Source organism: Hemitrygon akajei, chromosome 6 (genome assembly GCF_048418815.1).
Source record: "Hemitrygon akajei chromosome 6, sHemAka1.3, whole genome shotgun sequence".
NCBI classification, from domain to species: Eukaryota; Metazoa; Chordata; class Chondrichthyes; order Myliobatiformes; family Dasyatidae; genus Hemitrygon; species Hemitrygon akajei.
The window spans coordinates 151096981-151110391 of NC_133129.1; the positions used below are offsets into that span (position 1 = coordinate 151096981).

The window sequence follows — 13411 nt, forward strand, 5'->3', positions numbered from 1 at the left end:
AGATAATGGACAGCCTTCACATATTGCTTTTGATGATTGCATCCTCCAAATATTCATTTTCATTCAAGCATTCAAGATGATTGTCGATACCTTTAAATTCTTCCTAGTTCCTAACTTGAAGTAGTGAAATTGGATCATTTCACCCGTAGCCATTTCTGGCATCTAAACTTGAACGCCTGAAACCTCAGTGAGCAAAACAGTTCTGAATTGTCTTATTGCTTATTCCTCACCAACTATCAGTGACAAAAATCCCCGCTTTTTGAAGACACACACATCTGGTGCTATTTAAATACGGTTTGCTTGAAGCTCAGTGTAGTGTCTAATGGCCACACAAGTGCACATGACTGACGTGGGTTAGAAATCGTTCAGAAAGTCTCCTGTTCCAATTAAGTGGCAAAGTGTTCCAAATAAATGAAGGGAATCCAGTTATTTTCTCAATTAGTTTTGTTCTTTAAGAATTGTCCCAATAAATGGCTGTCCTAATTAATCAATGGCCCAATTAATTGGAATCCATGGTACTTACTTGAGTAGATACAGCAGATCAAGATTAAGTATCTATTAGGTTCTGCAGGCTTCCAGTAGCACCATAATTACATTGCACAACAATCTATAAGCTCAAGCCCAGTAGACCCCTCATTCAGTCATTAACATTATACCAAGGAATCCATGATGTTTCCACTTAGAAAAATAAACTTGGAATGTACCAAAAATAGCATAGATGCAATATAGAACATCTGTTTAAATGTAGAACCAGAATATGCAATGCAGCTTGGTAAAACCGCAATCAATTGATCAATTCAATCCTATTACACCTTGTCATACAATTGATAAATAAACATCTACCTGGAAGAACAGTATGAAGATAAAAATTCTGAATTATGCTGGAGCTTTGCAAGCAAGTGGAAAATAACAGAGATGGAACAATCTCAGCCACCAGAAGTGCTGAGTACTGACTCCGCAATTTATCTACTTGCTACCCAAAATGCCAGTTTTCAGCAAATCAGATTCATTCTGAGTGAAGGACTTGAGCATGTGGAATATAGCACAGGTTCAGGGTCCCCATCCTCTGCTCCAGAAACTGCTGTGGCTCTAGTCAAACTGTACCAGATCATGTACAATGCTGACACCTAGCCTTCAAAATTCAAATTTCATGGACTCCAGCAATGAAGAAAGCTCAACCTCAACCTTCCAAGGGCAATTAAGAATGGGTAATTAAAACCAACTTTGCAGGTAATGCTTTCATTTTTATGAAGGAATCCAAGAAAATTTTTACACTTATAAGAATGGAAATATTACTGACTCATGGAAAGCAAGATGGAATTTCTAAAACACCTGGTGCATTCTTCACTTTTATGCACAAGGCTGGTGATTCAGCGTGATTGGAAAAGATGATGGAATATTATGTAATGCACATTTTATGCAAAAAACAGGGCTGCCACTGACATACACAGAAGACATAGTTCCCAAGTTTTACTCCTGCTCTGAAGTGTGCCCCAACATGCAGCAGTAGCATAGGTGTATTACAATTGCTTTGGTAGTGTTTGCATGGTGGTAAGATTAGAAGGATGGTGTTCGTAGACTGCAAGAGCATTTCTATTTCTGATTTCACCTACAAATGCTACTAAAGTGTGTGAGGAGTAGGTCTGGATTGGGCTCAGCTGCTCTATACCAGCAAATAGCTTTATAAGTACTCATGACCTTGGTTCAAACATGAAAAAACAGCCAACTGGTCAAAGTGTCCCTAAAAAACAGATTTACTTATATTATACCTTCCATACCCCGGGCAACCCAAATATGATTACAGGCAAAACTATAATCCAAAACAGTCAAATGTAACATGAAATTGAAAATATGACAGCTATTTAGCAGGTCCCATAAAAGGTGACATGAAATAATCAGATAATCTATTTTAGGTGTTGGTTGAAGTTAATTATGGATCAGAACGTCACTGTACAGACTTTAGGGGAAATGGGCCCTTTACAGCCACCTGACAGGGCAAATAGGCACCCATCTGGAAGGACCTACCGAGATGACCACACTTCATTAGCAGTGTATGAATCACAAACTAGGGTTGTATTCGTCTCTAGAACATAATCTCTTGGTCAAGAGTTTCTAACTATAGAAAATTTGGGGGGGGGGGTAAAAAAAGGGAATTATTTTGCATGAGACTCAGAAATATTACAAATTGCTTCTTACCCTTCTCTCCTATACAGCACATACGCTTCCAAGATTTTCCTCTTACATCATGTGTTTATCCAAGAGTCTTAACTATCTCTATTGTATCAGCCTTTTATGGCCACCTCTGGTAGTGCATGTATCACATATGAAATGTGACACAAATACATAAATATTGACAGAAGGAATGGCAAATTGAAATGACAAAATATTATCACATTGCCTTTGATTTTGTGCATTATACAGTTGCAAGAAAAAGTTTGTGAACCCTTTGCAATTACCTGGTTTTCTGCATTAATTACTCATAAATTGTGGTCTGATCTTCATTTAGTCAAACACACACAATCTGCCTAAAATAATAACACACGAACAATTGTACTTCTCATCAAACACTGAGTTAACTATTTAAACAATCACAGTCTTGGTTCTTCAAAAGCTATTTGGAGTCAGGTGTTCCAATCAACGAATGCTGAAGGAGATGAAAAAGAACCAATGGGTAACAGCAAAAGACCTGCAGAAATTTCTAGAACTTGCTAAAGTCTCTGTTCATGTGTCCACTATAGGAAAAACACTGAACAAAAATGGTGTTCATGGAAGGATCACAGAGGAAAACACAGCTCTCCAAAAAAACATTGCTGCACATCTCAAGTTTGCAAAAGACCACCTGCATGTTCCATAACTCTTCTGGGACAATGTTCTGTGGACAGATGAGACAAAAGTTGAACTTCTTGGCAGAAATACACACTGCTATGCTGGGAGGAAAAAGGGCACTACACACCAATATCAAAACCTCATCCCAATTGTGAAGCATGATGGAAGGAGCATCATGGTTTGGAGTTGCTTTGCTGTCTCAGGGCCTGGACAGCTTGCAATCATTGAGGGAAGAATTAATTCCAAATTGTATCAAGATATTTTACAGGAGAATGTCAGGGTAGCAGTTCACCACCTGAAGCTTAATAGAAGTTGGATGATGCAACAAGACAATGATCTGAAACACAGGAGTAAATCAAAAACAGAATGGTTTAAAAAGAAGAAAATTCATGTTTTGGAATGACCAAGTCAGAGTCCAAACCTTAACCCAATTGAGATGCTGTGGCATGACCTGAAGAGGGCTGTTCATGCAAAGTATCCCAGAAATACTGATGAACTGAAATAGTTTTGTATGGAGGAATGATCTAAAATTCCTCCTTGCTTTCATTCAAGTCCGATCAGCAGCTACAGGAAATGTTTGGTGGAGGTTACTGCTGCTAAAGAAAGTTCTACCAGTTATTAAATACAAGGGTTCGCATAGTTTTCCAGCCTGGACTGTGAATGATCAAACAATTTGTTCAATAAAGACAGGAAAAGCACAATTGTTTGTGTGTTATTAGTTTAGGCAGATTGTTTTTGTCTATTATTGTAACTTAAATGAAGATCAGACCACATTTTATGAGTAATTAATGCAGAAAACCAGGTAATTGCAAAGGGTTCACAAAACTTTTTCTTGCAACTGTACAGCACAGAAAATAAACAAAAAGAAACACAACAGCTTCTCAAATTCAATCATTTAGCCATAACTGGCCATTAGATGGCATCGTATAGCTTTATTATTTCCTTGCATCGCAGATGCAAAAAAAATGATCAGGCCATCAGTATACAGTCTAAGGTGTAATAAGATTTTTGTCTCCTCTTCCAAGACATGATAGCAAATGAGTTGTAAAGGTATGTTAGATAATATATGGCGTTATTAAATTTTTACTAAAAAATTGCTCATAGAACGGTATAGGTCCTTCAGCCCACAATGTAGTGCCAACCTTTAACCTGTGCCAAGACCAATCTAACCCTTCCCCCACCCCCACCCAGCTCTCCATTTTTCTTTTATCCATGTGCCTGTCTAAAAGTTGTGTTTTATTTAATATCCTAATGTCTCTGTCTCTATCACCAACCCTAGCAGGGAGTTCGATTCATCCACCACTCTGCATAAAAAACCTGCATCTAACATTTCCGTTATAATTTTCTCCCAACACTTTGAAGTTATGCTGCCTTGTATTAGCCATTGCTACCTTGGGAAAATGTCTCTGGCTGGCAATTCGATCTATGCTGCTTGGAGTGATTTGTTAGTTTTTTTGTGCACGGGTGGGTAGGTAGGGGGTGTTTGGAGTTCTGCTGTTTGCATGATCTGTTTTTTGTGTGGGGGAAGGGGTTGATGTTTTTCTTTGAATGACTTCCATGGATTCCTTTGTCTTGTAGCTATCTGGAGAAGACAAATCTCCCAGTTGTATACTGCATACATACTTTGATAATGAATGAACATTTGAACCTTCTCTCCAAAGAAAAGACTTAGCTCAGTCAACTTTTCCTCATAAGACATGCTCTCTCAATCCAGGCAGCATCCTGGTAAATCTCCTCTGCACCTTATCTAACACTTCCACGTCCTTCCTATAATGAGGCAACCAGAACCATTATAGGAAGGGTTCTAACCAGAGTTTTATAGAACTGCAACATTAGCTCTCAGCTCTAAAGCTCAATGCCCTGACTAATGAAGGCCTACAGACATATGTCTTCTTAACAACCTTACTTTGAGGGATCGATGGATGTGAACACCAAGATCTCTCTGTTCCTCCACACTGCTAAGAATCCTGCCATTAACCCTGTACTCTGTCTTCAAGTTCAACTTTAACCTTCCAAAGTGAATGATTTCTCACTTTCTGGATTGATTCCATCTTCTATCTCCCACCTCTCAGCACAGCTCTGCATCCTGTTAATGACAACCTTCTACACTATCCAGAACTCATCCAACCTTCATGCCATCTGCAAACTTACTAAACTGCCCTTCCACTTCTTAACCCAAGTAATTTATAAAAATCATAAAAAGCAGGAGTCCCAGAACAGATCCCTGTGGAACACCACTAGTCTGTGTCTACCAGGCAGAATACCCTCCATCTACAGTGCAGCAAAGATATCCAGATGAGCAATCAAATCCTCAAGGCAGAGAAGTTGTGTGGTCAAGTGCTGGAAACCGGGATTCACGTGGATGTGTACTTAATGTTTAGTGTGGCCACGTTGTACCAAAGGACCTGTTTCAGTGTGCGAAAATAAAAGAATCCCAGCTGGCGAGGAATGAACGCACCTCATATCCTGGATGAGTGAGATCTTTAAGGGAGGCATCCAAGAGCCATCAAGCTTCCTCCTGTCTTGGTCCTGGTTGAATCCTTTAAATGACAACAAAAGTTAATTGCAATTTCTACAAGTTCATTTCTGCACCAGATATCCTATATTGGTATCAGCCATATAGATCTCCTGCAGTCAGTACCATGATGATTGTTACAGAACCTTTTTTGAACTTGATTCTTTTCAAATAAAAAGCCTGGGAAAAAAATCCTTTATTTCTAATACTGAACATCAGCTTTCAGGTTATACCGAAAACCTTACTGGCTCACAAATGCATTGTGTTTTAGAGGAATCCTTGAAGTCTTTGGCTGGAAGAAATGTATCCTACTATCTGATACCTTTGTTCAACTGTTCTCTTTCTAGATTGTCAAGGACATCATTTGATCCATCTTAATTATCCATTCACAGAAATATCACCCTGAATTATACCAGAGTGTACAACAGAGTATTGTCTCTGGAAAATTCTGTCAGCAAATGTCAATATACATATTCAAAGATTTGAAAATGCCCTACCTGGGCTACTAGTGGTTCCAAGCAAAGCTTCCTTTTTCTCTTTGTTCTCTTGGTAATGTAACAGATGAGACCAGAGGGCTGATTTACCCTATCAGAGAATATAGGGTGGGCAAATGTTACTCTTGGTGTTCACACAGTGCTCTTAATGCAACATCTTTCCAAATGGCAAGTAGGGAAAGCATATATCAAAAAATTAATCATAAAAATGGTAACTTGAAGGTACTACTGTGCTGGTAGATTAAATGTGATGCATTCATAACTTGTGTTATCTGCATCACCATCACATGATGCTCTTTCAATTGTTGTCCAAAGACCTCGTAGTATTCTCACCCCTGGACTCTGCTGCTCCTGATATCAATACATGGCCTTGACCGCTCAAGAGATTTTAAACAGTAGCAGCTGAGGGAGTGATACGTTTTAGATATACAAACTGAAGAAATGCAAAATAGTTGCTCAACAATTAAAATGCAATCAGGATGGCATCAGGCTCCATTCTCACACCATCTTTGGTTCTTGGCCACAGAACAGTTGTGACTGAAAAAAAAGATTCCCATGTAATGGGGCTTGCCAAAAATCAGAGCAAGTAGATGAGCAGAGGATTTAACAGCACAACTCCATACAGGTGGGCTCAGCGGAGGCTGAGGGTAGAGACAAAATGGTGGTATGCTGCAGAACTTTCTTTAACACTTGTAGCTCTGATAACAAGATTATTGATTTTTAGAGCTATGATTATCAGAGAGCTAATTATTTTACAAGATTTGTTTTAAATAATCACCCGTGCACAGCAAAGCCCATGAAAGCACAGAGGTTTTCAGTTTCCAAAGGCTTGCCCTTCTGGACAGGATAATTCACACTGTGCAGCACCTAATCTTGAATCAGGCAACTATCACCCATTTCAGATAGAATTATAGAACAGAAAAAAGAACTCTATATCATAGATTACAGACAATCCAACCCTATAAAAATTAAATGGATATGGTGCACAACGTAATGTGAAGAGCTACGTAACATTTCAACTGAGACTTCAGTGGTTCATGTGAAAGGGAAAACCAATTCTCAGTCCAAAGCTGTGATTTTCAATGTGAGCTGCCCCATTGGTTCATTGACAGCACGGTAAACATCCATCCTCTGGTGGACGGGAAGGACCACCTGTGTACGAACACCAGTATGTGCACAGGTCGCAAGGATGTTAATACAATGCCATCTTCTGGCACAATAGCACACACATTTAACAGCTAGAAGCCACTGACCAAGGACTGCTAAAAATACAAGCATTCTCAAGTCATCAGAGACAGAGGAGGACAATTTCAACGACAATTCAAAATATCCCATGTCATGACACTGGAAACAGGAGCAAGCCGACAAAAACATGATTCCGGGAATGAAGGGGTTAACATACGAGTGTTTGGCAGCTTTGGGCCTGTACTCATGGAAATTTAGAAGAATGCGGGGGGGGGGGGGATCTCATTAAAAATCTACTAAATGTTGAAAGCACTTGTCGAGTGGCTGTGGAGAGGACGTTTCCTATGGTGGGGGCATCCAGAACTAGAGGGCACAGCCTCAAAATTGAGGGGCGACCATTAGAACAGAGGTAAGGAGAAATTTATTTTTAAGCCAGAGAGTAGTGAATCCGTGGAATGCTCTGCCACAGACTGCGATGGAGGCCAAGTCCATGGGTATATTTAAGGCAGAAGTTGATCATTTCCTGATTGGTCAGAGCATCAAAAGAAATGGTGAGAAGGCAGGTGTATGGGGTTGAGTGGGATCGGGTTATCAGCCATGATGGCACAGCAGACTCAATGGGCTGAATGGCCTAACTCTGCACCCACATCTTATGGACTTGTCATTCCGTAGTAATACTTACCTCACAGGTCAGATCTTGGTAACACCAAGAGCACTTTATGATTCTGTTTAGATCTGGCAACTTAAGGGTGACAAGCAAGAGTATTAATTCCCAGCCGATTAATGATACATTATCTATTTATCCGGTTGCCACTAAAGTCTTCTCAGATATTTATGCATATAATATGGTTTTGTAAAAATTGGTAGCTCATTTATTACTGTCATGTGTACAACGAAAAGCTGTTTTATGTGCCATCCTTAGAGAGTTGATCACATCAGTGCATTCCAACAGCACAAGGGAAAAGCAACAACAGAGCACTGAATAAACTGTTACCTTTACAGAAAGGGAGCAGTGCAGGCAAACAATAAGGTGCAGGGCCATGATGAGGTAGATTGTGAAGGAAAGTCCATCTTATCATACAAGAGGTCCATACCACCACTTTATAATAGCTGGACAGCAGCAGTCCTTGAGCCTGGTAGTACGTGCTTTCAGGTTTTTGCATTTTTTTGCCCAATGGGAGAAGCAAGAAAAGAATGCCCAGGGTGGGTTGGTGTTGGGTCTTCTACTTTTCACGTTATATGTTAATGATCTGGATGATGGAATTAATGGCTTGGTGCCTAAACTTAATAAATAAATAAATGATACAAAAATAGGTGGAGGGGCAGGTAGTGCTGAGGAAGCAGGGGGTCTGCAGAAGTAACTGGATAAATTAAGAGAATTTATCTTAGCAAAGAAGTGGTAGATACAATATGATGTAGGGAATTGTGTGGTCATGCAGTTCAGATGATAGTAAGGAAAGCAAATGCTATGTTAGCATTCACTTCCAGAGGACAAGAATATAAAAGCAAAAATGCAATGCAAAGGCTTTAAAGGAGTTATTCAACCACATCTGGAGAATTGTGAGCAGTTTTGGGCCTCGTATCTAACAAAACAATGTGCTGGTATCGGAGAAGGTCCAGAGGATGTTCACAAGAATGATCCTGGGAATGAAAGGGGAAAGGGTTAGCACATGAAGAGTGTTTGATGGCTCTGGGCCTGTACTCACTAGAGTTTACAAGAATGGGGGGGGGGGGGGGGCGGGTAAATGCCATTAAAACCTATTGAATTTTGAAAAGCCTAGATAGAGTGGAGGTAGAAAGGATGTTTCCAATAGTAAGAGAGAGCTTAGGACCAGAGGACACAGCCTCAGAATACTTAGAACAGCAATGAGGAGAAATTTCTTTAGCCAGATGGTGGTGAATCTGTGGAATTCTTTGCCACACATGGCTGTGGAGGCCAAGTCATTGGGTATATTTAAGCTGGATATTGATAGGTTCTGATTAGTAGGGGTGCCAAAAGGTAATGGGGAGAATGGGATTGAAAGGGATAATAAATAAGCCACAATTGAATGGTAAAGCAGACTTGATGGGCCAAATGGCCTAATTCTACTCCAATGTCATATGGTCTTAACTGAGATCAACTCAGAATCCAGGTCTTCTGATGCAAAATACTTGGGGTTATAGGGCAATCTGTTGGAGATGACAATATTGTAATAATTGATTTGCTGAGAAAATTGAAGAAATGGTTTAATACCATTACCCTGAACAGTGATATGCAACATTTTTGAAAGTGATGACCAGATTTACAATCTGAATTAGATCTGAGGGCCAAAGTGACCAATGATACAACTGTTGATGATAGAGTCTCAGATGCTGACAAGAGGGAAGAGGGGTGAGACACCAGATGGAAGAATGACATCACAACAGCCACAACCTCTGATTGAAAGTGGAGCAAGCTCGATGGGCCAAACAGCCAAATTCTGCTCCAATGCCAGCAAGACCCAGGAAATGAACGTGGACTTCAGGAAGGGGAAGTAGTGAGATGACCACAATCAATCCTTATTGAAGGATCAGTAGTGGACAGGGTAAGAACATCTCAGGCCCAACACATTGATGTGATTACAAAGGCTGCACACCAGCAGCTCTACTTCATTAGTAACTTAGGGAAATTTGGTATGTCATCAAAGACTCTTGTAAAATTTTATAGCTGTACAGGAACTAACATTTTAACTGGTTGCACCACTGCCTGCCATGGAGGCTCCAATGCAGGGCACTGAAGGGAACTGCAGGGGATTGCAGACTCAGCCTGCTCCACCATGGGCACGGCCCTCCCTACCATCCAGGGCATCTTCAAGAAGTGGCACCTCATGAAGGTGGAGTCTGTCATTAACAACCCTCACCATCTGAGACATGCCCTCTTCTTATTACTGCCATTGGGGAGGTGGTACAGGAGCCTGAAGATCCACACTCAATGTTTCTGAAACAACTTCTCCTTATGTACCATCAGATTTCTGAATAGTCCACAAACACTACCTCATCATTCCCCTTTGTAATTACGGCTTGCACTGTACTGCTGCCACAAAACGACAAATTACACAACGCATGTCAGTGATAATAAACCTGATCCTAAAGTTTCAATGGTGGTGAATAATCCAAAGGAAGATGGGTAAAGTTCAGCTAATTCAAATTTGATGCAATTGAGTTAACTTCAAATTATCTGAAAGCTTGGTATTTTAATGTATCATAAAAACCTGTAATGATTTTTCAATTATGTAATTTTTAAAATACCACGTTTGTGTAATACAGAAATATTCACAGACAAATCTTTTGACAGTTTTTACAGCCAGGAAGCTTAGAAAACTGGCATAACTAGCTGTTAAAGCATTTTTGGGCCAAGGCCTGCATTTCCTAATCTGCACAGCTCTGGTTTATGTGGATTAAACCACTGAATTCAGTTTTCACTGGGACTCTGGAATGTTGAACACTATTTGTCATCTACCCTTTACATTCTATATTGTGCCTGGTTATTTCAATCAAAAGGAAAAACTAAGTTGTTGGTAGGTGTATCAGCTTGAGATTGTGGCAACAAAAGAAAGAAAAAGTTTAATAAGAAGTTTTTTAAAAAAGCTGATTTAGGTAAAAAAGAAGAATTCCTGATACCCTGACCCCATCATCCACTACTGGGTTCTAAAAGACAGTTTACAATTTACTGTGGCAGACCAGAAGATCTTCCCACAAGCCTGATGTGGCCTGGATATGTTGTTCATCATGAACAGGGAATCAATCCACTTTTACAATAAACGCTTAAGAGATACACTTTTACGCCAAGCTAAGATCAAAGTTCAAAGTAAATTTATTATCATAGTACACATGTCACCATATATAACCCTGAGATTCATTTTCTTGCAGGCATTCACATTAAATACAAAGAAACACAATTGAATCAATGAAAAACTACAGACAAGACAAACGACCAATGTGCAAGAGGCAAACTGTGCAATACAAAAAGAAAAAAAGACAAACAATAATAATAAATAAATAAGCAATAAATATCGCAAACATGAGCGCTTGAAACCTGAGACCATTGTTTGTGGGAACAGTACAGAGTTGAGGCAAGTGAAGTTCTCCCCTCTGGTTCAAGAACCAGACTGTTGAGGGATAATAACTGTCCCTGAATCTGGCGGTGTGGGTCCTGAGGCTCCTGTACCTCCTTCCTGATGGCAGCAGCAAGAAGAGAGCATGGTCTGGATGGTGGGTTTCCTAGATGATGGATGTTGTTTCCTGTGACAGTGCTCTTTGTAAATGTGCTCAGTGCTGGGGAGGGCTTTACTTGTGATGGATTTGGCTCCATCAACTTCTCCATTCAACTACTGTAAGTCTACATTCCTAAATCAAGTCCTAGACAGCCTAAGAACTACTCATACAAATCAATGCATCTTTTCAATCACCATAAGCAATGTCACACAAGGTCTGCATGTACTTCCACAAAGAATCCGGTCCTATTCCCACTACCACAGCCACGAATCCTTACTGGGAATGTCTTCAATTACCTTGTATTTCTTCCTCCCCTTCCCCACCACCTTACTCTGTCTTCTCGTCTTTTCTCTCCAGTCCTGATGAAAGGTCTCGGCCCAAAACATCAACTGTTTACTCTTTTCCATTGATGCTGCCTGGCCTACTGAGTTCTTCCAGTATTTTGTGTGTGTTGCTTGGACCTCCAGCATCTGCAAAGTTTCTCTTGTTTGTGAGTCCTGTTCCATTTATCAGTTTCCTTCTAAATAAGCCTCATTAATGAATGGCAAAGAAAATCAGTTATTTAAAAATTTTCTTGTGAAATCTTGGTCATTTACTTACTTGTTTGACCTGTAGTCCATGACTCCAAATTCGCTCTAACAAGTCACAGAGACTGGCAATTAATGTATTCTCCTCCACTCCTGTGAGCGTCACCTCACCGTGACCCAATTCTACTGCTTCACGCCCCATTTTCTCCACCAACATGCGCTTAGTCTGTAACACACAGATTAATAGATCAATAGTCACATCCAAAAATAAACAATGACCATAGGTTACACTACTGCAAAATACAATTCAAAGAATAAGGGGATAAAAGTGAGAACTTCATTGCCTTACAAGCTAATAATTTAAACCCAAACTAATCATTTGGGACTGAGTGTATGCAACCAGATTTGCTGATGATACAAAGTGTTAGCAATTTGCAGTTTAGAAGAACAAGAGGTGATCTTATTGAAACATACGGGATCTGAGGGTAATTGAGAAAATAAGTGGATATACAGAACATGGGAATACGGTTCTGACTGTGGAGACGTCCACTGAATAAGAAGGAATTTCTTCTCTCAGAGCATTGTGCATCTTTGCAGTACTTTACCTCACGGGGCTGTGGAGACAAAAATCATATCCAAGGTAGTGACTGACAGACACTGGAACCACAAAGCAGTTAAGAGGAACAGAGCGATAAAGTGATGTTGAAGATAAAACTGGATCAGCTGTGCTCTTGCTGAGTGACCGGAGTTTGCTGACTGGCCTACTCCTTCTCCTGTTCTATGTTCTTTATTTTATACTTTGGCAGGATGTTGATTTATGCAGACAAGGAGGATTCCAGTTTAGATTAATGCACTGTAAGGAACACAGCTGAGTTTTAGCCATGGCCAAGCTGGGGAAGGGATCAGATCTTCTGCTCCTAGTTACCTTCATCCTGTGACTACTATTGAAATGCATGCATGGACATGATTGAGTTGTACTGCAAAAAAAAAATCATAATCTGATAACATTTACAATCTGAGCTTGCATGTGAAAACGTCAGACTCTTTTAAAAAAAAAGGTTACAGTTTCCCAGACACAGGTCAGTGGCTTCTCAAGGGAAAGGAAAGAAAAAGGAGCAACAAAAAAAAAATGCATGTACTTTATTACGGCATTCTTTCAGCAGACCCTCAACAAACTTCCAGTTGGTATGTGCGATTACTGACGGAGAGAGGTTGGATAGCTTAGGCTGACGCATGCCTGTGCCAAGATTCCGAGCTTCCTGAATGTATTTCTGCAATCAGACAAAAATGCAAACACAAATACAATCAGCACTTCAAAAGTTTGTCATTGAACTGATCTCTATACAGGGAAGAAATGGTTTAATTTAAAGGATAGAGAAATGTACCAACAGGGTGAAATGGATACAAATCTAGTTCTAATATTTCAGTAAAACCCTAATACCTTTCATAATATACATTTATAATATAAATGCTACTTATTAACAACAATAATGTACCATAATGCTACTTCAAACTCAGAAAAGTCATTAAAAAAATGACAATGAATTTTCTTATGTGTAATCAGAGGATAATTTCTGCAATGCCCTTGATCACTACTCTTCACCACATACAACTCCCTTTCAAAGTGCTAC

The 13411-nt window shown here is 39.8% G+C and overlaps 1 protein-coding gene across 2 annotated transcripts in view; it reads right to left on the minus strand.

Annotated features, from left to right (window-relative positions):
- Positions 1-13411, minus strand: part of LOC140729608 (DENN domain-containing protein 5A) — a 156671-nt gene that overhangs the window by 41744 nt on the left and 101516 nt on the right. For both annotated transcript variants that reach the window (XM_073049568.1, XM_073049567.1), the window contains 4 exons: positions 12920-13051; positions 11854-12006; positions 5839-5926; positions 5285-5366 (listed from right to left, as the gene is read on the minus strand). In XM_073049568.1, coding sequence (XP_072905669.1) covers positions 5285-5366; positions 5839-5926; positions 11854-12006; positions 12920-13051 — 455 coding nt within the window. The remainder of the gene's footprint in view (positions 1-5284; positions 5367-5838; positions 5927-11853; positions 12007-12919; positions 13052-13411) is intronic.